Source organism: Mugil cephalus, chromosome 8, assembly GCF_022458985.1.
Source record: "Mugil cephalus isolate CIBA_MC_2020 chromosome 8, CIBA_Mcephalus_1.1, whole genome shotgun sequence".
In the NCBI taxonomy this organism is placed as follows: Eukaryota; Metazoa; Chordata; class Actinopteri; order Mugiliformes; family Mugilidae; genus Mugil; species Mugil cephalus.
Window position 1 is genome coordinate 3,040,332 of NC_061777.1, and position 24,806 is coordinate 3,065,137.

Below are 24,806 nucleotides of genomic sequence, written 5' to 3' on the forward strand. Positions count from 1 at the left end.
TAAATAAATAAATAAATACATAAATAAATATATATTTAAGGTATATAATCAATTCATAGCCTACATAAATAGACCAAACACGATGCAACATGTATATAAAATTAACTGAATGAATTATGTTAATATGTGGACTGTGTAAGTAACAGAAACCGCGATACATCTAAAACCTTCAGGGTTGAAAGCAGCCAGGTGTCATATGTCAGCGTCACTTCGCTCTTCTTAACAGATGGGGGCGCTGTTGTCACATATGTGTTTGAGCTACTGCCCCCTCTCCCCCCATCCACCTTTCCCCTCCTCCAGTCTCTACAAAAAGACACGCACATACACTTAATATCCACCTATTAAAAACTATTCACTAATACATTTTCATATAAGTTACTATTCCAAACATCACACACCATGTAAACGTGCAAGGTTCTGGTCGCGTGTGGACTAATGAATCTAAAAGGATCCAGTTGTGTAACTGTCAGTGATAATAGCGGTGAAATGATTGTACATTTTAGCATTAAGTGGGAGTTTATATATTTATTCTGTCCGTGTAATTACATTGACCTCATCCAATCATCCAGACTCAGCCCACTGCGTGAAGCCGGCCATTAAAGCGGACCCCGCTGCACACACACACAGGCCTATGTAAATTTGGTGGCGCACGCATGGCGCACAAAGCCAAAGATAGAGTAACAAATCAGGAATTTCCCTCCTGCCACTCCTGAGAGCGCAACAGAGGACCAGAGTTACGGATTAAGCGCTTCTCCTCGGGGAGGAACAAGCGAAACGGAGATAATCTACTTTTTCCCTCTTTCCTTTTCTTTTTCCTGTGTAAATATTATTCATCATCCACGGCTTCCACGACGTTCTGAGGAAACATATTTTGGCATTAGTCGTGCGTAATTCATTGTGGAGCCATTGGCTTTTATTTTGGCCTCCCAAAGATACTTCCATGGAATAAAAAAAAAAAAAAAAAAAAAAAGCGAAGAACAACCTTCAGCAAGAATATTGTGATTATTTGCAAGTTTGGCTTTATGACTTTTTTCTTCTCCCCCCGTTGTGCAGTTTGGGTTGTTGAGGTTCTCGATGGCGTAGGTGGTGGCAAGACTTTTTAAAACACCATAAGAACGAGGATTTAATAGCCCATTCCTGCCAATGCGTCTGGATTATGCGCGAAACAAGTCGGAGTGCGTAAAGTAAAGAGAAGAATAACCCACCGTCGTCACTCATCGTGGAGAGGGGGGGACATGCGGGAGTGAAAACGGCGTCTAGAAGGATGCTGCTGCTTGTACGATGGAAGTGAAGAACTCTTTTGCTATTGTTGCGGTGGCTTGTCTTTTCTTTTGCTTCGGTTTCAGCCAAAAACTCAACCCGAAAGGCAAGAATGTGTGTAAAGCATCCGGGTAAGAACCAGCCGCGAAAGGCGAGAGGAGAGAGGATTTATTCCACAGGTTGTTCGCGCAGAGCTGCTTGTTTGCAACTTTTTCCCCCCGTGCTCACGTTTGTCTGCAACTTTCTCTCATGTAGTTTAAGGAGAAACGCGGGCGTCACTGCGTTCATCCAGTTACTTTAAAGGAAAGAAAGTATGAAAACTGACCACGAGACAATGAAAACATCATAAAATTCACTTTTTTTAATGTTTTTTTTGTGGCGTTGGCCTTGTGCACACATAGCGGATCTCACTTAAGTGAAAAAGTGGCCTCGTATTTGTGAAAACATCAACTCCCTTCAGGCATTTAACTTTATTTATTCTCAAATCAGATGTTAGTAAGACTTTTTTTGGATATATTTCTTCACGATGAGACATTTCTTTTCTACATAAAACCCTGTCCGCTGTAGCAGCAGCAGCAGGAGGAGGAGGAGTCCATTGAAGAAAGCAGTTCTACAGATGTGTACATCTGGAACTAGTGTTTGCATTGGTGTGTAGGGGGCGCTCTCATCGATCCTTCCAGCAGTCGTGGCACCCTTCCTTTTCTTTATTATTACACATCAGTCTTGATAATTAACTTTTACGCTGTTTAGTTTGAGGAAGTTTTCGTAAAGTTTAACAAACAGTCACACTGAAAGCAGGGCCGTTATTTTCTAGGAATCCACACTTCCAGACGGCCTCCCCTCAAAGGTTACGCTCACTAAATGAGCCTGTGTCTGGTTACTGGTGTAAAAGAACAGCATCCAAGTCCACAATTGCTGACTGCAGCATCCAAGCTCGTTGGACAGATGTCTGTGAATTTTGAAACTGCGGTAGGCCGGAGAAAGAGTTGCCCACGGACAAGTTTCCAATATGTTTCAGTTTATTGATGTATCTTTTTTTCTTCTTCTTCTTCTTCTCTGTGTAACCTTTCGTTCTGGGAAGGATGAAGAGAGAGCGTGAAGGTTTAAAAGAGAGTGAATGTCATTGTGCGGTAAATTTAAACTAGCTTATCTGAGAAGCCACACACTGCGTTTTCCTGTGCAGCACCATATCAGGAGCTTCTCTTTAAAAGCAGACATCCTGCACCAACATGTCCCGTTTCACCCTCTCAAAGTGCAATATTTAGGTCTTTGTGAAGTTTTTTTTAATGTGATATTTTTAGTTCTGACCTCCAACGTTCTACAAGTTTGACATTTTGCCCTCCTCGCAGTATTCAGTATTCAGTATTCAGTATTCATCGCAGTGAATTCTCCATTTTTAATTTAATGTTTTTGTTCTTCTCTCACTCACATGAGTCACATGAATAGAGGGAAGTAGTTCACCATTTATCGTCACCAGTCAGCGTTTCCAATATGTGTCCTTACGAAATCAGCTGCTGAATCTCGGTGGGAAGGCGACACGTCCTTATTCGACCGTTTGGTGCTTTCAGCGCTCATTGTTTTCTACATTAAAATGTTCCTACAAATGTTTGGGAGCAAAAAAAAAAAAAAATTCAAATAATAAAAAAGCTGTGAGCCATGTGACGCATGCAGAACGTGTGTTTTGGAGTCAGCGGAGGAGCAGTTATTCGCAGAATGTCACACATGGCTGCAGCTAAGAGTCTCGGCATCAGATTGACAGAAACCAGTGAATGTGATCCATCTTCCCGGGCGCTGACACGGACTGACTTTGTGTTAAAGGTCGGCAGCAGTCAACCTCATGTGTGCGCTGATTGGATTTTGTTAGAATCTGGAGCAGCGCAGCAGTTAAAAGTTAAACACGCTGCCGAAATCTGTTAAAAATCGTCTTCGTTCTTTCATAACAAGTCATAGAACACCGAGGTCATCGTGATGATCTGCTGCACGTGCCTGTTTTAGGGGGAATAAAAAATGGAGCGGCTCCCTTCGCAGTAACTGGCAGCTTCAAACGAGTGAGGGGAAGCTGACTTGTTGCAGGGGCCCCTCGGAGGTCACGGGCGTGGGAGGAAGAGGAGACGCATCCATCCTTTCCTGTCAGGCCTGAAAACACGTCTGCAAAATATCGTCTTTGCATATTCACGCTCCGTCCCCAAACTCTGGGGGAAAGCTGCAGAACCCGATCAGCTGCACAGATTCAGGAGTTAAAGGCTTTTCGGCGCAGACTGGAATGACCCATGCTGAGATAATTATACAACAATGTGCTAAACATATGCGTCATGCACAATCCCTTCGCGTACGTTTTGCAGAGTTTGGCACCAGCCACATCAATGAGAAGCCAGATCAAAGAGGCATGAGCTGGGTGTGGATGCTGCTGCTTTGATATGTGTTTGTTTTACTGAATTTCAGTTAAGTGCTTCATCTTTCCCCTCTCATGCTGAATCTCATAACTGTTTTTTCATGTTTTTCCTGCAGGTCATCTGGATCAGTGTGCTGCAGTGGATGGGGGAAGCTAGAGGATGAATGCCCGACACGTACGTAATGCATCGTGCAAAGTGCTGCCATTTATCGGTATGTGTCGTACGGCCCATTGTGCAGTCCAGCTGAATAATGTGGCCTATTCCCCCTTTTTGTGTTTTTCTTCTGTGTAGCTCTGTGTGAGGGCAACTTCACCTGCAAGGAAAACGAGGTGTGTGTCAGGCCCAATGAATGTCGCTGTCGTCATGGATACTTCGGAGCTAGCTGTGACACTAGTAAGGACTTTTATTTTTAATCAGCATTTCTACGTTTTTGATCAGCCACAACATTAAAACCACTGACAGGAGATGATGCGTAGACACGTAGCACCCACCTTGACCAAACCAGACACCTCCACCCTATAGCAATGACACTCCTTAATGGCTGCAGCCTGACACACACACAGACACACATACAAACGCTTTAGGAACAACTAAAAAAAAAAAAAAAAATCATGAAGAACAGCACAAGGTGTTGACCTGGCCTTCAACTTCACTAGATCCCAAACTGATCAAGTATCTGTGGGATGATCCACAGAGGCCCCTCCCCTCTACCCATAGGACCTAACAACTTCCTCTAATAACACTGTGTTACTAGGCCCCACAGGACAACAAGGCCCACGTCCATTCTCTGATGAGTCATCACTGTTTTGGAGAACCTTTTGCCAAGATAGATTTATGACTCACCAAACCAAATCGGAGACTGCGTCATTTCCTTGATGGTTTAGAGCAACATTTTTCAGGCCAAGGACCTAAACTGATGGAGAGATTAAGTAGAAGCCCCCTAACCTACTATATGTGTCCTATATTAAACTCAGCCTACATCATTATTATAATTCTGCATTCATTATTAAGCTATTCAAATAATGCACACACAATATTTCAAACAACAACAGTAGGGTGGCCAAAAAAAATGTATAAAAATGTCTAATCAACTAAGGATTTTGCGCGTACCTCCACGGTTCACCGTCTGAAGACCTGTGGTTTAAAGTAAAATGTCTCAACAACGGTTGATTTCATGCTGGGTTTCACATTCCCTTCAGGATTAATTGGGGTTATTATTGCTATTATTCATCTAATTATCTCTTGTGTGTTAATAATTGTAACAAATGATATGTCCATCAGCAGTTTGTTGTTTTTAATGGTGAATCCCAATTAGCAAATGTTACCGAGCTAACGTGTGAAACTCAAAAACGATGTTAGCAGGTGGTCGTACGCTGATAAAACCATGCGGCTCAAAGCACTGATGTGCTTGATTTCAATGTGTTGATAACTCTGTCTTTTACTAGAATGCCCTGCCCAGTTCTGGGGCCCCGACTGCAAGGGGAAATGTAACTGCCACCCCAACGGCCAGTGCGACGACTTGACCGGCGAATGTACCTGCAACTACAATCGCTGGGGACCCAACTGCGAGAACGCATGTCTTTGCCAAAAGGGCAAGTGTGACCAAGACACGGGGAAATGCACGTGTCACCCCGGCTTCTGGGGTCCCCAGTGCAACAACAACTGCTACTGCAGCATCAACTCCGTCTGCGACGCGATGTCGGGCCGGTGCCTGTGCAATCCCGGCTGGACGGGGAGGAACTGCGCCATCCAGTGCAACTGCAACAACTCACCGTGCGACCAGTTCACGGGGCGCTGCCAGTGCAGGGAGAGGCTGTGGGGCCCGCGGTGCGAACGGTACTGCCAGTGCATCCACGGCAAGTGCAACCAGGCCGACGGCTCGTGCACTTGCACGCCGGGGTACCGTGGGAAGTTCTGCAGGGAGCCGTGTCCAGCTGGATTCTATGGACAAAACTGCAGGAACAGGTAAGAGGAAGAAAAAAAAAAAAAACCCTGGCAGAGAGTAAATGTAGCATTTCAAAGGTGCAGGAAATATGCAGTTTTACAGATCCCTAATGCTCAGTTTCCTTGTCTGATCCATATTATAGTGTGGTTTTGATAGGAAATAAGATTTGATATAGGCTGCAGCTGATACCTCTTAGAATATCTATGTGAACATGTTACTTAATGGAGCCATGATAACGTGAGATTTGGGAGTTGGTATTCACATTATCCCATAATCGTTAGCCAACATGTCAAAGCAATTCTGGTTAAGTGCTTTACATTCCGATCTGATTCCGTTCTCACACGACGCAGTTGCCAGAGCTCAGGGCTGTTTATCTCCCTCTTTAAATGATCATTAGGGCAACAATTTGTAGCATACCACTGCAGATGCTTTCATCGTATTATTAAAAGGTTTCTATACATTAAGAATTTCATGCGTGAACGCCGTTTCCGTTTTCCTCGCCTTCCGCCAGGTGTGGGCACTGCAAAGGCCAGCAGCCGTGTAAGGTGACGGAGGGCCGCTGCGTCACCTGCGACCGAGGCTGGAACGGAACTCGGTGCGATCAGCTCTGCTCCAAGGGCTTCTTTGGCGAAAACTGCCAGGAAGTGTGTCCCACCTGTAAAGACGGCCATCACTGTGACCCCATTCATGGCAAGTGCTCTCATTGTAACCCCGGCTGGATTGGGGACAGGTGAGACACAGGCGAACAAACACGGACTGGTAGTCGGCCTATTATACCTGTAGAGACACACAATGGCCGCGTATTTAAGTACTAGCTACCATAACAACATTTTCCACACTGACTCACAAGTTCAAAGCTTGAGAAAGACAGTAATCACGGCATTCCTTCTGTGTGTGATAGGTGCGAGGTGCGCTGCCCCAACGGCACGTATGGCGAGAACTGCGAGAACAACTGCAGCCACTGTTTCTACGGAATCTGTCACGTTGTCACCGGAGAGTGTCTGTGTGACCCGGGCTTTCATGGCACATAGTAAGTCACAAGACACAAAACTAAAAGTTATTGCACGAATAGCATTGACCATCTTGTGACAATTCAATGTTCTGCAGGGAAACTGATCTTACTTAGACATGTAGCACCAACAAAGACCGGACCAAGACACAAAACACTTTAGGAACAACTCAAAAAACATGAACATCACAAGGTGTTGACCTGGCCTCCAAATTCACTAGATCCCAAACTGATCAAGTATCTGTGGGATGATCCACCTCACTAACAACATTCTGTTTCCAGTCACCACAAGACCCAGGAAAAGTCATTGAATTTTACAGTTAAAACGTATTTATTTATTCTTATTAACGTTTCTAGTTTGATGTGACAGGCAAATTTAACAGGTTTTATCAACAGCAACGAGCTACAACGCTGCTAAATAGCATGTACTCGTTTGAGGACGTTGGGACTTCATTGTTCTGTCTTTGCTCAGCCATGTTCAGGTGTTAAAATGAACAGTGTTATATTTTGTCATACACTGGGTGACTTCATTATAATATAAATAATGAAATAATCCCAGTGTCCACATGTGAGGACATGAATTTTTTTCAAAAGCTACTACTTCCTGTTCAAAGATGATGCTTAGTTTTTATACGTCTACCGATTCCAAATATCTTTGAGAAATCAGACCAACTCGGACCAAATAAAAGCTCAGAACTAGAAAGGTGAAATATTCGCAAACTCCCAAAAAGAAAATGCTCCAAACAAAGAGCAACTCCCCTTCCTCCCCTTTTCCGTCACATCTGTCACTTGGAATGAACATTAAACAGATGTTGTTTTTGTCTCCTCTCTGTGCACAAGCTGCAATATGACCTGTCAACCTGGCCAGTTCGGAGTCAACTGCAACCAGACGTGCTCCTGCCACGACAAGAACTGCGACCCCGTGTCTGGTGCCTGCTACCTCCGTAAGAGCAGCTCTGTGTTTCGTTTAAGAGCCACCGCATTTTCTTGTGGTCGCTCTGAAACTAGTGTTTTTCCTAATAACGTACTTTTTGTTTCTTTGCTGAGACAAAACAGATATTTCTTACTCTTGCGTACTGTAAACACGGAAAGAATTCAAACCCTTCAAACTGTTTACCCAGAATTCAGATGCCTGTGTATTAAGTGTCTAACACTTGGCCGCGCACGCCGAGCGCCAACAAACACGTCCACTCTGGTCAGTGTGTGTAGTGGGAGACTTCGTGGGCCTTGATGGCGTTTCCAGACCTCGACCCGTGTCCTTTTTTTTTTTTTTTTTACGGCTGTGTTTGTTGGCTCTGTTCCTGTCCAGCCAGAGAAATACAGGGGGATGGAGAAAATGAAAGAAAAAGAGAGAGTGGAATGGAGTAGAATAGAGTAGAGAGAAATAATCATTTTTAAAGAGAATATGGGAGGAAGCCATGGAGAATATCACTGTTCATGGCACAGAGATAGCAAAGGGTTTTTGGCCGGTGGACACGATGGGTGGTGGCAGGTCTGTCAAGACCTTGTCACTTCTATCGCCCCCCCCTCCCTCCCCTTTCAAATGACACCAAACCCAGACCAGATCTAATCCATCTCAGACTTATGGGACAGGGTAAAGACCCAAGGGTCATTTTTTTTTTTTTTTTTTTTTTTTTTTTTTAACCGATAGTTTCATTATCTTCTGGTTCTCATCTGAGCTCCCAAGTGCCAAATGGTGTCCATACTTACACAACACAAGGGTTATTATATTCGGGGTGTATCCCACTGTAAGAGGGAGGGGTGCTAATAAATCACGGATGATTTATGTGAAAGGGCAACGCAGTAAAAACCAGGGTGAGAGGAGGAAGTTGATTGCAGGAAATGAACGTTAAAAGGCTAAGTAGTCTCACGTCTTAGTAAGTGTAATCGTGAATTATCTCTTACTTTATCTTGTCCTAACTTCTTCAGAGGCGCTGTCACATTAGAAGATTATACATGTGTAACTTTAGTGTAGTTCTATAGGAAATTATAGCAATATACTGGGGCTGGACGGTATAGTTTTTTATTTTATTTCTACTGGTTGAGAGAGGAATTAATGCAGTAGATTTACTAAGGGTGGACTATTTTACCATAATGATGAGTAAATGTAGAATAATCCCACACTGGTAGTAAACAAATAAATAAATGTAATCAAGATAAAGTGGAGAAACAGGGAGTATTATGATTTCATTTATTTTGACATATTTATTCATATTTAAACTGCATGAATGTAAAATCAGCAGTAGTGTTACTGGCTAACGTAATAATTTTTTCCTCATTCCTAAAAAGCTAAAAAATGGGGGAAATTTTCGGGGACAGCTTTAGTCGGGGGACAGGTCATCCAAAACGGGGACTGTCCCCAGAAATCGGAGACGCCTGGTCACCCTACAAAATCCTTACAACCGACACAGCACCTTTTTTTGGCACAAATCTCCTTCTGTCACTTCATTTTTCGGACCTTTCCATCTTCTCGCTGTGTGATCAAATACACTGGTATGATGGTATATTAAAATAATACCAGAGTTCAGTTTGAACCGGTGAACCGTCCAGCCCTACAGTATGAGTTTCCTTTTTTTTTTTTACAGATAGAGGTTTTTGTTGAAACTGGCACCCAGAGCTTCCCCTGCACTGATGTGGCACACCCAGAACTCCGCTGCTGCATTTTGTCTTTCAGAGCCCAACCAGCGGATGGGTGTGATTGCAGCTGGGATCCTGGTCTCGTCTTTACTGATCGTCCTCCTCTCGCTGTTGTGCTGCTGCTGCCTCTGTCGACACAAAGACGACCACAAGTGAGTGACGGGAGTTGCTGACAGTTCAAGGTTTTTTAGCCAGAGGCTCGGTTATCAAAACACACGGCCGTGTTTTCTTTCTTACACCCTCTCACTAGGTACCAGGCTGCTTGATGAATAAATGCATTTTAAATTCTAAATCTTTTTATATATTGACACTACGGTGCGAAGGGAAATGCGAGCGGCCGCTGAGGCCTCAAAAGAGGCAGAGAGCCAGGTTTTAACATGCCTCTTTTAAATGATTCATTTGGATTTCCATGGCGTCATCCCTTTTTCAGTCCTAACCAATACAACTCTACCAACAGCAAAAAAGCCAAGCGGATCCTGTGTGGACGATTCAGCCGAATCAGCACTAAACTCCCCCGTATTCCACTGAGGCGACAGAAACTGCCCAAAGTAGTCGGTAAGTCCCAAAACTATTTCTCATATCCCGCCGCAGAGAAGCTGTAGTATTTTATGTAATCTTTCTTTTGGTGCTTCCCAGTCTGCTAAAGTTTTCATCTTTCTGTGTCTGTATCAACAGACACTGGACGTTAATGATACTCAGATTCTGATGATATAGAAGTCAAAGAATAGAAAGAAAATATGTTTCAGTTTTTTATTTCAAAAAGCCAAAACAAAAATGCTTAATGAATTAATTTGTCTGTTAAAAACAGAATTGAACTAAATCAGAAAGCAACTGGTATTTGATTCATGGAAAGTGGATGAATGGAAAGTTTTTTGTAGTTTCTGCTTCTCCAGTTTTTAAATTGGTCCCTGTGATGTCACGATGTTCACTGGAGGCAGAACAGAGGGAAGTTTGAGGCGAACACAGTCACTGTCAACCATGAAAATGTCGTCTTGCTGTATTTTTTGGGGCCAGAACTGAAAAATCAGAAACACTAACTTGAAGTTTTATCATGTACCAGCCACTGCCAATCATAGACAACTTTGGTTTGGCTTTGGCGATTAAAAGAAAGGATTGAAGTGAGACAATCAACAACGCACTAACTTCATATCAGGTTAGATTAATATGCATCATCAGTTTCAGCCTGGATAACGTTATGGGTCAGAATAAATCGTGACTCAAATTATGTTAAATTTATTCTTATTTAGGGGATTCTTGTTACATACTAATGCTAATGCTAAATGCAAGCTAACACAACGTTAGCTGTATGTTTCGTTGGTGTCCAAGCAGAAGTTGCATTTACTACGTTACCCTCCACAGTGGTTCCTCTTACTTCTTGTAACATCTTTGTTGGAGAGGCTTCACTTGATAAAGACAGACCAGACTTCGTCCCCTCTGTGTCCTCCTTTGGTCAAATCGTCCATCCTGTGAGAGAGAGTGTAGGGGTGAATATAGTCCATCAGTCAAAGACAACTTTTTAAAACAACACTCATGGTCCCAGGGAGTGAGTGTATTAGTATATTCTCTAAAATATGCGTTTTCCTCGTCCATTCTTGCCAGAGCAGTCCGTTGAAATATGCTAACCGGTGTTTACAGGCTACAGTGTTTGAGATGTTTTGCCTCCAGTTAAGCTCCGCCCCTCATAAAACGCCACATTGTTTACAAACCGTGAAGGAATCTATAAAGATGGAACACTCTGAGGAAAGGTTAACCGAGGAGGTTCAGAAATAGAAACATTTTGGTTCAGTCGCCATTGTTGAAAGTGAAGCAGGAGGTAGAAACAAAAATGAATCCAGCTCGCAAAAAAGACACAGCATCGCATTTGAGTGATGTTTTTACAGATCAAGCCAGACTGACGAGTACACACACACAAGTATAAATGGCACCGGCGTTGGCTATGTGCATATGGTACCTGCGTAGGTGATGCCGTCTATGAGCCTTCAGTCTAATGTCAACTCTCTTTTTTGGAGAATGAAATAGGTTTCTTTGTGTCAATTTTTTTTTGTTGTTTTTGATTTAAACTTAAAACTCAAATAATAATCGTTTTTTCCAGATATTGTTTCCAGATTTCAAAGCCAAACTTGCACAATACAAAAACAACAAAAAAAAAATGCACAAACCAAGTGGCTGTCAGTGTTTTTAAATGTTTTCAGTTTTATTTTGCGGAGACAATGACAGCCGTGAGTGGCTGTCGGTGGGAGCATTTTCCCTCAGTGCTACCTTAGTCTGCTGCATAGATGATGAATAGGGTTGAAAAGTGTATGGTGGCTGCCAGGCGAGTGTGGGGTTTCATTTAAAAGGAATGCGCCGGTTTTAGAGCCCATTATTATTCTTGGCACTCTCAAATGCCATGTGTTCATATTATTACAACCCCAAACTTGGGCTTCTTTTTTCTTCCCATTTTCTTTACAATTTTCCATCATCTTCCTCCTCGAGAAAATGCTTCTTGTGCTAAGAAGGAGGCTGTGTTCTTTAAAAAAAAAAAAAAGAAGGTCACTGGTTGTTGGAGGGCCCGTCTGGTGGTGGTGAGTGACGCCTTATCAAAGGCTGCACTGTTTGGGGCGGACGCTGCAGCTCGGCGGGTCCATGTGGAGGTCTCGTGGTGTGTGACAGATCTGTCTGTGACCTCAGTGCGTAGACAGGAGATGAACTGGTCTGGTAAATCCCATCGCACGCGGCCTATCGTCAGGGTTTTTTGTTTTTAGGGGTTGAAACATTGTTTTAGAATATAAATATATAAGTTGTAGTTGTCCCCTGTGATTTCAATTAATTTCATAAAGCGCCGATGCCAATTTCAATTGTCCCCTTACAGAAGCCAGAGCCTGGGACCCCCAGAGCAAGCATTAAAGTGACGGTAGCAGGGAAAAACTCCCTTTAACAGGAAGAAACCTTGAACTTGTATGAAGGGAACATAGATTGTATATAAATATGGACAATGTCTCCCCACTTCCTTGCATTGCTCAAACTGACGCTATTTTCCCACGGATTCACGGCGGCGCCATCGTGCGACTTTGGCGCCTGAGTCTGATCAGCACGGTCTTTGTGGAGCCACATGGTTGGCATGGCAACTGGTAGTCGCCATTATGCCACATTCTGTTTCTATAACGGGTATGGACGTGATGTAACAGCAAGCGAAGTCTCCGTGGTTACGGCCACTGAGCGGCTACCAGTGACAGTTGAGCATGGGGATTAGCAGCATTAGTTTGAATCATAGGCTTTAACAGTGTCTAAATTGTAAAATTAATTTTAAAAAGTGAAGAGAGGTTGTTGCGATTGACTGTTCCAACAGATTCGAAAAGTAGTCTAAGATATCTTTACTACACATATATCCGACTACTTTTCAAATCTGTTGGTATTTCAGTTCCAACAATAAATAACAATAAAACAAGAAACTGAATATTTGTGATCACTAATCATCATCCTTTTAATGCTACAGTATTATATGGCTAACGTTACTTCTCAGTAAAGCTCTTAGCGTTAGCATCTTTAATTTAGCTACATTTATCAGAACTGAAATGAACTAAAACTAACTGAAACTCAGGCTAATCCACTTTTCGTTTGGAGCTGTGTTGTATAAAGTACCAAAAGGTCATACTTTAGTATATGTTTACTACTTTCCTGGTGTTGAAATCAGGTCCATATAAATATAAATATATAAATATATAAACCTTTCTGGCCACATGTCAATGTTCGTGGACCATTTGTTATTTGCTAGTTTCTATGGATCGTGGTCGAGTCCAACCTTCCTTAAATCAATCTGATGATGCACATTTTCCCAGTCTCGCTATATATACTGATACATTTAAGCTTTTGCCTCTTAGGGGGCGTGGCCCCGGGTGGCAGTCAAATAACCATATAACGTCAAATAACTTAAACTAAAACGAAACTTATCCAAAAAATGAGACATGCATCAACAATATATTAACTACTTAAAATGACAGAAACTATCCTTGGAAAATAAGTTTGATGTGTATTTTAGTGTTTTAGTTTAGTTCAAGTCACAACCACTAACATGGAGGTGGAGCTTATGACCTATACGGCAGCCAGACACCAGGGGGAGCTCTACTTGCTTTGGCTTGAGGAACAAAGGGAAAGTTTGAAGTTAGATCACTGTTACATCACTGTATTTGTGATGACTCTTCAACGCGACAGTACATGCAGAAGAAGTATAAATGCGTTGACATCGAGATCACATTTGCAGGAATTGAAAATGAATTGCTCCCCTACAAAAAAACAAGCGAAACATTTCTTTGTTGTCGCATCTCTGAGGATTTGCTGTTTTTTTTGGCAAGCAATTAGAGGTCAGCTTAAGAAACAGTTCACATGGAGGAAAATTTGCTATTTTACGCTTTAAAAGAGGTCATTAGAAGAAGAAGAAGAAGAGGTGTGTTGAAGCGATGAAGCATGTGCCTCTTTGGTTATCCAGCTGATTATTTAAGCTAGAATGTGTCTTCCTCAGGCATCACTTTAAAATACGACATAGGGACAGAGCTGTCTTTGTTGTTCTGATGTCGGACTACGGTTTTACTGTTTTATGTTTCATGAACGTGAATGTAAAGCTACTCTTTTATAGTCAACATTTTCAGACAGTAAATTAGGGTTTTTATGCGTCGAACTAAAACTTATGGCAAACGGCCGATGTTCCTCCTCTTCTTCTTCCTGGTTTGTTCTTCTACGAAAACTTTTTGCCACTCTGCTTTGTGTCGAGCTACCCACAGATCCGCGGTCTGCCAACATTTAGAAACTCTAACTAACTCGGACTGGAGCTGCACAGTCCCGTACACACACACACATTCCAGAGGGGGCCCGATGGGGCTGGAAACAGGAAGTGGTCAAATTTACCCCAGCTAGTGTCTGAACTGTGATTTATCCACACCAGGGTCAGTGGCAACAGATGTGGCAAGGGAAAATGAAAAAAGGGAACGGGGGGGAGGTAGGGGATCAGGGGGAAGAAATACAGGAAAGAGGACGACATTTGCTGCCAGCGTAGTTACACTCGTAGAAATAGCTTCACGGACACATTGTCACCTAATCCCCTCTTGGCAAACCTGAAGCCGTCTGCTTGTTTAGCATTCCATTCTAAGCATATTTACTCCACGCCCTGCACATCCGCGTCTCTCCGGCACTCGTTGCATCCTCTGGTTTTGCAGACCAGCACCACCTGCTTTGTTCTTCTTGATTTATCCAGAGAAAGTTGGCTGAGATAGGAGATAGGAGCAATGCATGCAGGAGAATATACGGAGGACAGGGCCACTCCGGTGGTGTTCATCACCTCATCTTCTGTGTATTAAGGGTAACAGAATTAAAGTAGGTGAATTATGCCTGATAAATGAAACTGCTTCAAGAGAATCAGCTTTAAATTAATGTGTTTGTGACAGTAGCTTCACCTACTGTTAAAAGGAAATAAGTCAAGTATATCCAAAAAAGGGTTAAGGAACTGGACTTGCAAGAGTTTTTTGAGAAGACGTTTCATCCGAGTAGCTTCTTCAGTTCCAGGAGACGGCTGGGAACACTTTGAAGCTGGAGCCTCTACCTGGCAGTGGTTCATTAGATCGTCATTTAATAGGGACAAACAGTTCCTGCTCAGTAAGTATTTAGCCATTAGCGTTAACTAGTTCTGACTTCCCACCAGTCACCTAGTGCTGAAGAAGCAACTCGGATGAAACGTCTTCTTACAAAGTCCATTTGCCTTTCTTAAACACTTTGTGGAAATATACCATGACCTGGATGACTGAGAACACAGTCAAGTATTACAGCCCATAGCTTCTTGGCCTTTTCGGCCCGTGTAGTATCTGGTTTTAAAAAGTAATTTCCCCCGGGATCAAAGTAATTCTGATTCTGATAACCATTTAATACATGTACCCTATCTGGGGACTGATATATTAAATATATCTATTTATTATCTATGTATAAAAATTTGTTGTCGACACATTAAAAATGAACCACGGGCCGCAGTTGACTCACAGGCCGTAGTTTGGACAACCCTAATCTACATGCTCATTGTATCATTTATGTTTTAGCGTGCAAGCTCGTGAACCAGACAGGCCAAATTTCAGAGCGAAACATTCATTCTTCTTATTATTCCCAAGTCATAATAAACTTAGACGAGCCAGAGCTAAGCGAGACATTTAAAGTCTGCAGCTCATACGCTGAGCAACTGCGGCGGTGGAGCTCTGCAGCTGGGACGGGTCAATAATGCCCTGTTGTGCGTTGGCCTCCATGTAGGGAGGGATCAACATTGGTGTCTGCTGCAAAGAGCAATCGGCCCCACTAGACCCACAGTCTGGAGGACGCAGCGTTTCAAGGGCAGCAGTTGTTCATCACTGCGCGCAACTAATCTAAGCAAAATGCCCATGTGTTAGCTTGTTGACGAACGCGACTGAAGTCTTTGCATAGGTTAGCTGCTCTGCATTCCTGGTCCCTCAGTGTCTCTGGCTGTCGGCCTGCTGCTGCACAGTGTAGAGGCAACATATACGGCGTCTTATTGACGTACATCTTATTATGTTATTCCTTTATTATGTTCCACCTCATTTAATCGGTTCAGCAGATCCAATCAAAACAGTGGTGTCGTGTCATCCATACAGTACTTTCTGTTTGCCACACCAGACCTATGTTAACAACACATATGGAGAGCAGGCTGGTATTATTCTAGAGAGCAGGATATCCTGAAATAACCGCGAGCAAAATGCCTTTGGATGGAAGTCCCCTCTTCATTTTGAAACACTTATTTTTACTTATTTGTTATTTTTTTGGACCATTTTATCCGTTTTACACACATCTGGACATGGGCTTACTTGCATGTGGTTTCAGAGGCTTAAGTACTTGTTTTGGCAGAATTGTCAATCATTTTCTTGTTACAGTGTAACAAAACAAAGTACACCGATCCGGCATAACATTATGACCGTCTTCCTAATATTGTTCAGGTCTCCTTTGTGCCTCCAAAACAGTTGTGACTCATCAGAGAATAGATGTGGGCCTTCTGAGGGGGGGGGTCTTGTGGTGACTGGAAACAGGATGTTGTTAGTGGGGGCCTGATGCTTGATCAGTTTGGGGTGTAGTGTATTTGGAGGCCAGGTCAACATGTTTTTTTGAGATGTTCCTAAAGCATTTTTGTGCATGTGTCAGACTGAATCCTGCTGCCATCAAGGAGTGTCATTGCCGTGTGGTTTGGGTGTCTGGTCTGGTCTAGGTGGGTGTTACATGTCTAAATAACATCCACATGAATGAATGAATGAATGAATGAATGCCAGGTCCAAACGTTTCCCAGCAGAACACTTAATCGCCACAAGATGGTTTAAATGTTGCTCACTTCTCCCGTCAGTGGTTTTGATGTCGTACCTGATCGGTGTACACGTGTAGCGCTGTCACTTCCAATTAAAATCTAAATAAGTAAATCAAATACAGGAGTTTGAACGGAACAACACATATGTGACTATATTTGGTGAATGGTGACTTGTATTTACGCTAGTCAATGAGATAGTGTGTCCAAACTTTTGGCTGGTAGTGTATACAGCGCTTTTCCAGCTGTTGTTACTCAAGACACTTCACAGTCACGATGACAGTGACGCGAGTGCCAAGCGCTGCCAGCAGCTTCAGGTTCATTGTCTTGCTCCAGGACACCAAGGCATGTGGTCCGTGTGCAGGGGACCGAGTGGCCTCCCCCTTATTGAGCCACAGCCGACTATATTTGGTGGTTCTTTGGGAAAAAAGTTGAAAGCAACAGAAGGTCACATATGGGTGTGAGCGTGGGAACAAAGAGGAGCAACATCTGACTAGTTTGTGATGGTTTACACTTTATGGTTGAGAAGAACCTCAGAAGACTAAATTCAAATGTGTTGTTTGTCGGCGTTATTTAGAAGGTGCTTCATCTTAAACTGTAACACTGCAGGGTTCAGTGAGAGTGAGAGTTTACAGCTAAGAACTATAGTAAATACGTTTTCATCTAAAGCTGTTTCCACAAGTCTGCAGGACTCCATCTGCAGCTCAGTGGCACATCTTTTAAGTTATGGTCTGACAACAACAGCTAAGGAGCTACGATTTGTTCCTGGCCGCAGACCTGGTACAGTGGAAGGAATCCTTCCATAGAGGGTTTATCCGAGGTCTAAACAAAACGGATGGACCCTGGTGTCATCGGGCATGTAAACAGCAGCATCTGATGTGGCTGATCATGTCGAGTCGACGCCCTGCACAGTTTATGCCAGAGCGGCCCTGTTCGTGCCAGATGGGAAGATTAACCCCCGAGTGTTCCTCTGAAAACCACAGCTGTCCCTGAGACTGAAGGGTCAGCGAAATGCTGCAGCGCAGCGTCTGACGGGGAGGAAGGAAGATAGAACAGAGAGGGCAAAGGAGGGGGAGACGACGAGAGAGAAGAAACATGACTTGACCTAGATACTGAGGGAGAGGATTCGGTGGAAGATGACGACAGAAAGAACATATTTATGGCTCGTTCTGCTTTTCAACCCTTTGTTAGGATATCAGATATTATCCTGCACTTAATGAGATAATCTAATTTATTACAGCTTCGTGTGTTTTAAAGGAGTAAGCCGGTCTACAGACGGTATGCTTCTCATGCACTGATCACCCGCACGTCGGACAATTTAATGGTCTTGGTCCCGATTGAGAATTTCTCACATGGTTTGAATTTCTTCTTCTCACTTGCTCCGAGCGAATCTCTTCAGCTGCGAGTGTTTATCTTCGACCGTCGTTACGTGAAGACACTCGAGAGCTACATTAAAATATCAACATTCGCTCCGAAAAAACCCATAATGTCGGAGCCTCTGTAAGCTCACATGTAAAACCAATTACAAAAAAAAAAAAAAAAAGAAGCTTTTCCACAGACTCACTTAAACCGACGCTTTCTGCAACTCCGCTGTGAAACTGAGTGAGAACAGACTGTTGTTCTAGTAACACAGTACAAAAACCTCTGACTGACCTTTTGGCTTCTCTATTTGTTTTCTGTTCTCAGTAGCCCACCACGACCCAGAGAACACCTTCAACTGCAGCTTCATCGAGCCCCCCTCTGTGGCCGAGCAGCCCTCCACCTCCTCCTGGTCGTCCCAAGAGTCCTTCTCTTCCTTTGAGAGCGGAGACGAGGGGCCACTTTACTCTCTTCCTCATGAAGGTGAATCATCATATGAAGAAATAAACAGATTTGTTATCTGGAAAAGGCGGGCATAGATCCACAAATTTGTCTTTGGAACAAAATACACACACGCAGATAAGCTAAAAAAGAAAGCCAGTCTCCGCAGTGAGTCACACACTTCTGCAAATCTCATTACGGAGAAATTTGGCTTTTAATCATGTACCATCTAGGTCCAGGTTTTCCTTTGAGAACAAGGAGAGTATAAACAGGAAATGGAACGGTCAAGTCAGCACATGGCCCGGATCCAAACAGTGAGTCACTCCTCGAGGATTGGTGGAAAACACCCGTTCCGCCAGTTTCTATTCTGGAAGTGTGAGTCTGCAGATTGGGCTTTATTTGTGTGGATTTTTTTTAGTTTGGTTAAGTTCAAAGATATTGACAGATTCTGAGTTAAAAGCCCCAGGCTAAAATAATGTGTTAAAAATTATTTTTTTGTTTGTTTTTTTTTTTAATTAAAGCTGCACAGATAGGCTCATTTGTATTCGAGTCAGTCCACCTCGGATGTGTGTATAACATATTAAGTGGTGAAGACAACAGCCTTTAACCCTTTAAAACCTAATGTGTCATTTGGATTACCGTAATTAAATCTATCGGAAGCTTATCATACTCCTATAATAAAATCCCTAAATTGTAAATACCTGCCAGATATTGGAAGTTCTGTTAAAACAGGCAAAAGCACTTACACACAGGATATTTTCGAACTTTTTTTTATAAACAAAATAAGCAAAAAACTAAAGTCCAGACAACTATTTCTAAGGCTTAAGTGTGTGACAATAAAGCAACAGAAGAATAAAACATATTTAACCCTCCTATTGTGTTAGTTTTGGCTAACACCCAATTTACTTTAGCTCATACAACTCGTTTTATTAGGAAAAACAAAACATTACATGGATAATATAGATATTATTTTGACCACAAAAAGTTATTAGATGAAACATATTATACTTTATTTCAATTCTTACCAATGTTGTGAAACCATTTAATGTTTTTAAATAGTTGCACAAAATAAATTTTTTTTGTGTTCCCGGTCAGACAAAGGCCCAAATCTTGAAAACTTGACCACATCACAACCACAATTAAAATATGACCACATTAAACACTGTAACACATCATTAAGTGAAACTCTTTGTATTATTGTGGATTTATAATCAAACATAATGTTTCCAGTCGCATTTGACCGGGAATGAACTGTTAGACCCTAAAAATCTTTATATACCAGAGCTGTTGGGATGTGGGAAAGGAGTGTGTTTGTGTTTGAATATTATACACTAGTTGTGGTCTTACCCATTCATTTCTAATGACCAGTCATTTTTGACCGCGTTGAATAAAACACACAAAATTTAACAAAAAAAATCCAAATTTATTTTATGTGTTCTGAAGCCCTGTGTGGACAAAATAATCGAATCTCATGACAGACAGATGAAATTAACTCCATTTTATTAAAAGAGAAAATTTTAAAATCGGTCAGATTTGCCTGAACACAATAGAAGTGTTCCTTACAGAGGAAACAAAGATGTTTTTGGACACCTGGTCTCTATCAGCACCACGTTACACCATGTTTTTATTTTGCATTGGTTGTTGCTGCAGAAATGCTAAGACATACTGTAACAGCAGCCTGAAAGTAATGATCGAGTTAATCCCAAAGTGTTTTTACTTTAGAATCTGACTAACACTGTTGCTGTTGATGTCCCAACAGAATCTATAAATGAAAGCAAGGAGAAGCAGAGTCCCAGTCTAACAGCGGAGAAACCAGAAGCCGTCTCTAATGAGGATGATGCAGGGGAGTACACCTCCCTGAAAGATACAAGTGTCGCCAAATCAGAAGGCGGCGAGCAGCCCCAGCTCAAGTCCTCCGACAGCGAAGGCTCCACCAGTGGCTACGAGTCCAACACTGGGGCGCTGTACGCCCGCATCGCCCGCCTCTCCAAGCAGTCTAAAGAGGACGAGGGCAGTGGCAAGGACAGAGATGGCACCCCTACGCCAGAGGCCAAGCGCAACGGAAAGCCCCCTCCTTCACCCGGCAAGCCCAAACCACGCCCACCAGACCCCTCCACAAAGCCCAAGGTGTCATGGATACATGGAAACACCACAGGGTCTCCCCAGCCAGAGCAGCAGGGGGGGCTTAAGGCACTCGTGGGATCCAAGGACAAGAAGAGGAGCTCCAGTGATGGCTCCTCCAAGAGTGAAGAGCGTCACAAAATGAAGGAGAAGAGTCGCGAGCAACAGAAGAAACAGGACGAGAAAGAGGTCGATTCCAATGGCTCCCCCAGCAAACACAAGCCTCTGCGAGGTAAGAAGTCTGGGGATGAGCACAGCAGTCCCAGTCACATGGAACACATTAACGGTGTTGTTCAGAATGCCTTGAAGAAGATCAGCGGCTTCCACAGCTCGTCGTCCGAGAAGAAGAGCGTTGACAGTCCGAAGCAGGCCCCTAAGGAGCCGCCCAAGAGCCCGAAGGTCATCCACCCTCACATGAACTCGGAAGCCGCCACGCTGCTGGCCGCTCAGCTCAAGGAGAAAACCCAAAGCATCAACAGGAACGAGGGGACGGGACTGACAAAGACCAACGGCCTCTCCACGCCCAAGGGACACCGCGAGAAGCCCACTCCTCCGCAGAAAGCTAAGAGGACCGCCTCCAGTGGACTGGGCCAGCAGGGCTCCACCAAGCCCCTGCTGCCTACCACCAGCAGCCTCCAGAAGATGGTGGCACCCGTCGCCACCACCGACACGGGGGCCCCTGACGCTAAGAGCCCGGAGAAGCAGGACTTGAACGGCTCCAGAGCAGGGGACCCGCTGGATCCTATACCAAAGAAGACCCCCATTAAAAAGCCGCCCAGGAAGAAAGGCAAGGAGGGCGCTTTGGATACACCTGAAAGTAAAACACCCCAGCAAAAGACAGCCATTATGCCACCACAAGTAGTCAAATAAGTATTTTGAATGACATATTGCACAAAGTTGATAGATTACCAAAAGACTAAAAAGTTGTTTGGAAGGAGAGTTTTTCAGTTTTTCTGTGTGAGTGTTGCAGCCTTAATCCAGATGGAAAAAAGACTTAGACCGGAATCATACTGGTGAGGTGTGTCATAATAACCTCTATACATTATTATATTACAGGACAAGAATCATTTTTTTTTATGTATCTATGGACAACCTCACACCACAACCTGTGGCTAAGCCAGACACAACTGTGAGAACAGTGGTGCAAAGAAATTATCCAAAGTTAATTCATCTCTATTCCTCTGCAGTATCTCCACCACTATATTTATATATGGATTGCTTTTGTGGTTACATAACTGTAAGTTACCCCGATGGTGTCGGAAAAAAAAATAGCTTTTTTTTTTTTTTTAACGTGTGCTCTCCACAGGTACGAAAGGTACTAAGATTACAAGCTACGTTTCTGTTTGTTCATATCCCATTTGGATGGAACAACTTGGAGAAATACATTTCTACATCCACGTTCTTAATCACAAGATTATGTTATTCTATGCAGATGATAGTCTACTTGAATGTTGGTAGCTAAGAGCTCTACACACTTTTCTCTCATTCAGATCTGGAGGAGTGCTTTTCAGTGAACTAAATTAGACTTCCTGGGGTACATAATTTATTCTGCACTTCGGCCTTAATTGCCTTTCACTTTCACCTTTGTTTCCACGTTGATCATCGTCACTTGGTTCCATTTCACACAGACATATAGCGTTTTTTTGCAGTTTTTATATAGTTTTATTTGGCTTTCTTTTGCCCCGCTCAGTTAAATGTGGTTTGTTAACTTCCAAGTAAACTCTCTGATCTCGAAAAAGGGCTGCTTTAAAATCTTCCATATTTCTGCTAACACCACGCCACCAGAATGTGCTCTTACTGTAGATTTCCTTCAGTCAGCTAAACCACTAAACCAAAAATGAAACCCCGGGCTATCCTATGTCCCCCGCTTTACGTCACACTTATAATTCACTTTATTCACGTACCTTCTCTGTGATACAGCAACACACAGCGTTTCATTCTCTGTGTTCAACAAAAGCGTGCTGCAGGACAAGATCCTCCTTGTAAACCAGAGGCAAACGGATACTTTAGCGAGAATAGATATAGATCAGAAGGAAGAAGGAATCTGCCATTTGTCTCTGCACTCTTTCAGAAATTAGGTCTGTGTCACCATTTGAGCTATTTTCACATAAGTGCGCTTACGCCGCCAGGGTAGCATGAGAAAAAGAGAAAGTAATAATAATAGTAAAACCCTGTCAGAGATGTTTTATCCCTCGAGGATCTTATTATGTTAAGCTAGCAGATTCATGCTCAAGTATAAAAGGTGTTTTTTCATTGTTTTTGGGGCAAGACTGTACAGCTAAATGGTACCGTGCCCCTGGAGTTAACATGTGCCTCAACTGTGGATCAGTTTAAGCTAAAGCAGCTATGTTTGCTTATTGCTATTTTCCAAAGTCTAAAATAAAGCAAACCAAAAAAAAAAAAAGAAAAAAAAAAAAGGTTGGTGGAGTTGGATACTTAAACTGGACTAATTCAGTTTGTCAGGAAAAAAATGAGTAAATGTTCTGGTGTGACTTCCCCGCTACTAAGAGTCGACATGTTGGAGTCTTGATCTTTTAATTCTTTCAGGAAGAAAACTTTTTTTTTTCTTTATTTCAGCTATAAACAGATCAGAGTTTAAAGTAAGTAGGATGTTGTGTCGATGTGCCATTGTTTTTGGACTGAAGAATATTTGACATTAATTTGAAAAACAGTGTCTCGGTGTGTTAATATCAAGGTACAACACATTTCTTTGATTATTTTTCATCGTTTTTACTTGTATACATTGTGTACTTTTTATTATCTTTGTAAGCTGTGCTTATATGACCTTTTTAAGGTTCTTCTGTTTTTCCTTGGTGTCAATGAACTGGCTTTCATGGTGTATTTGCTTTTTTTTTTTTATGTTTGCTTGTGTTGCTCTAAAGCAGACCTGCCGTATGAGTACCTTCCTCTTGTAAAGTTTACATTGGCTTTGTAATTGTCCTCTGTTGATGTTATTGTTAGTGTAACACTTAACTGCATGACACAGGGTGTAATTATATGGCATTAATCGCTGCAGAGGAAAACTGTAACCTTCTCGTCCCCCTCCCCATTTGTTATTACTGCCTCCCTTAACTAACTCATACAGAAAGATTGTACAATACTACTATAATACCACTGTTGAAACCATTGCATATACTTAAAACCATAATATTGTGTAATTACAAAGTGGCTATTTTGATCCGACTGGCCCGCGCCTGTTTTGTTAAAGAAGGGCCTAAAAAAGCTGCAAAGCCATTACCACCTGTAAGGTATATTTTGTCTTTTTGTGGTTTGTTTAAAGCAACTTTGATTTCCATTTGTGTACGGCTATTAAAGTGGTGTTTCCTCATTAACGTCTTTGGAATAATAAAAAAAAAGCAATACATGTAGCTATAGTCCTGCCACAACGTTAGAAAGAAAACATCCTCAATGAGTCCACATAGTTTATACCCTTTAGTATAAGTTTGCTTCTCCTGTTTGCTCTCACACCGTCCATTCAAAGTGTTTCATTCCAGTGCAAATAGAAAAATAATAATGTGAAAACCGTATAATGAGTAATGGGAAGCATTCTGTAAGGACATTCATTAGAGCGCTGATTGATATTTGACCCTTTCCTGTGAGTCTGGGCTGCTGAGGCGCCGAGTCCCGTGAGACGAGTCTCCTGCAGAGTCATTCGGTCACATCGGCTCGTCGTGGATGGAGGTGGGGGGGGGACTGTTGATTTGGCTCCTTCAGGATATGGGAGGGGGACAAGAGCTCCTTTCATGGGTAAAAACAGTGGCAACTCTGTGCTTAGAAGTCAATCACGCGCCGCATATGTGTCCTCTTTCTGAGGGTGTAAGAGGGATATCGACAAAACTGGGCCACAAGGCAAAGAGGGAGGATGGATGGATGGATGGGTGGGTGTAGGTCATGTGATGGGGAGCTGGAGCGGAGCAGCTTTGTCTGTTATTTTTAAAAAGTGTTAAACATGTATAATCCATTTCAAAGTGCTCAGGGCTATGAATGTGTTTCACAGAGCAGATACAATGCCTATAAAAAGTATTCTCCATGTTTGGATGTTTTCATCATGATCAACATAAAAAAAAAAAAAAAAAAAAACTTCTTTCATGTCGAAGTGAAACTAATGTAAAAGAATTAAATAGTGGAAAATAAGTATTTTCACAAATATTCACCCCCTTTAAAGTGATTGACCAAATTCTGCAGAGGTCGGCTAGTGGACGCCAGCGATGTCACACTTAATGAAATGAAGATCACCTGAGTGCATGAGATGTCTGTCAAGTGATTGTAGTATAGATCCCTTCATAACCAACGTCACTGTGATGTCACAGTGTTGGCTGGAGG

At 42.6% G+C, this 24,806-nt stretch overlaps 1 protein-coding gene across 1 annotated transcript; it reads left to right on the forward strand.

Moving 5' to 3' along the window:
- The first annotated feature begins 609 nt into the window (after positions 1-609).
- scarf2 (scavenger receptor class F, member 2) lies at positions 610-23,811 on the forward strand. Its single transcript, XM_047592151.1, has 11 exons — positions 610-1,391; positions 3,769-3,827; positions 3,945-4,046; positions 5,099-5,618; positions 6,110-6,328; positions 6,500-6,628; positions 7,448-7,551; positions 9,282-9,396; positions 9,702-9,799; positions 18,249-18,404; positions 20,122-23,811. The coding sequence occupies exons 1-11, from the start codon at positions 1,282-1,284 to the stop codon at positions 21,351-21,353; spliced, it is 2,844 nt and encodes a 947-aa protein (XP_047448107.1). The 5' UTR covers positions 610-1,281; the 3' UTR covers positions 21,354-23,811.
- The last annotated feature ends 995 nt before the right edge of the window (positions 23,812-24,806 follow it).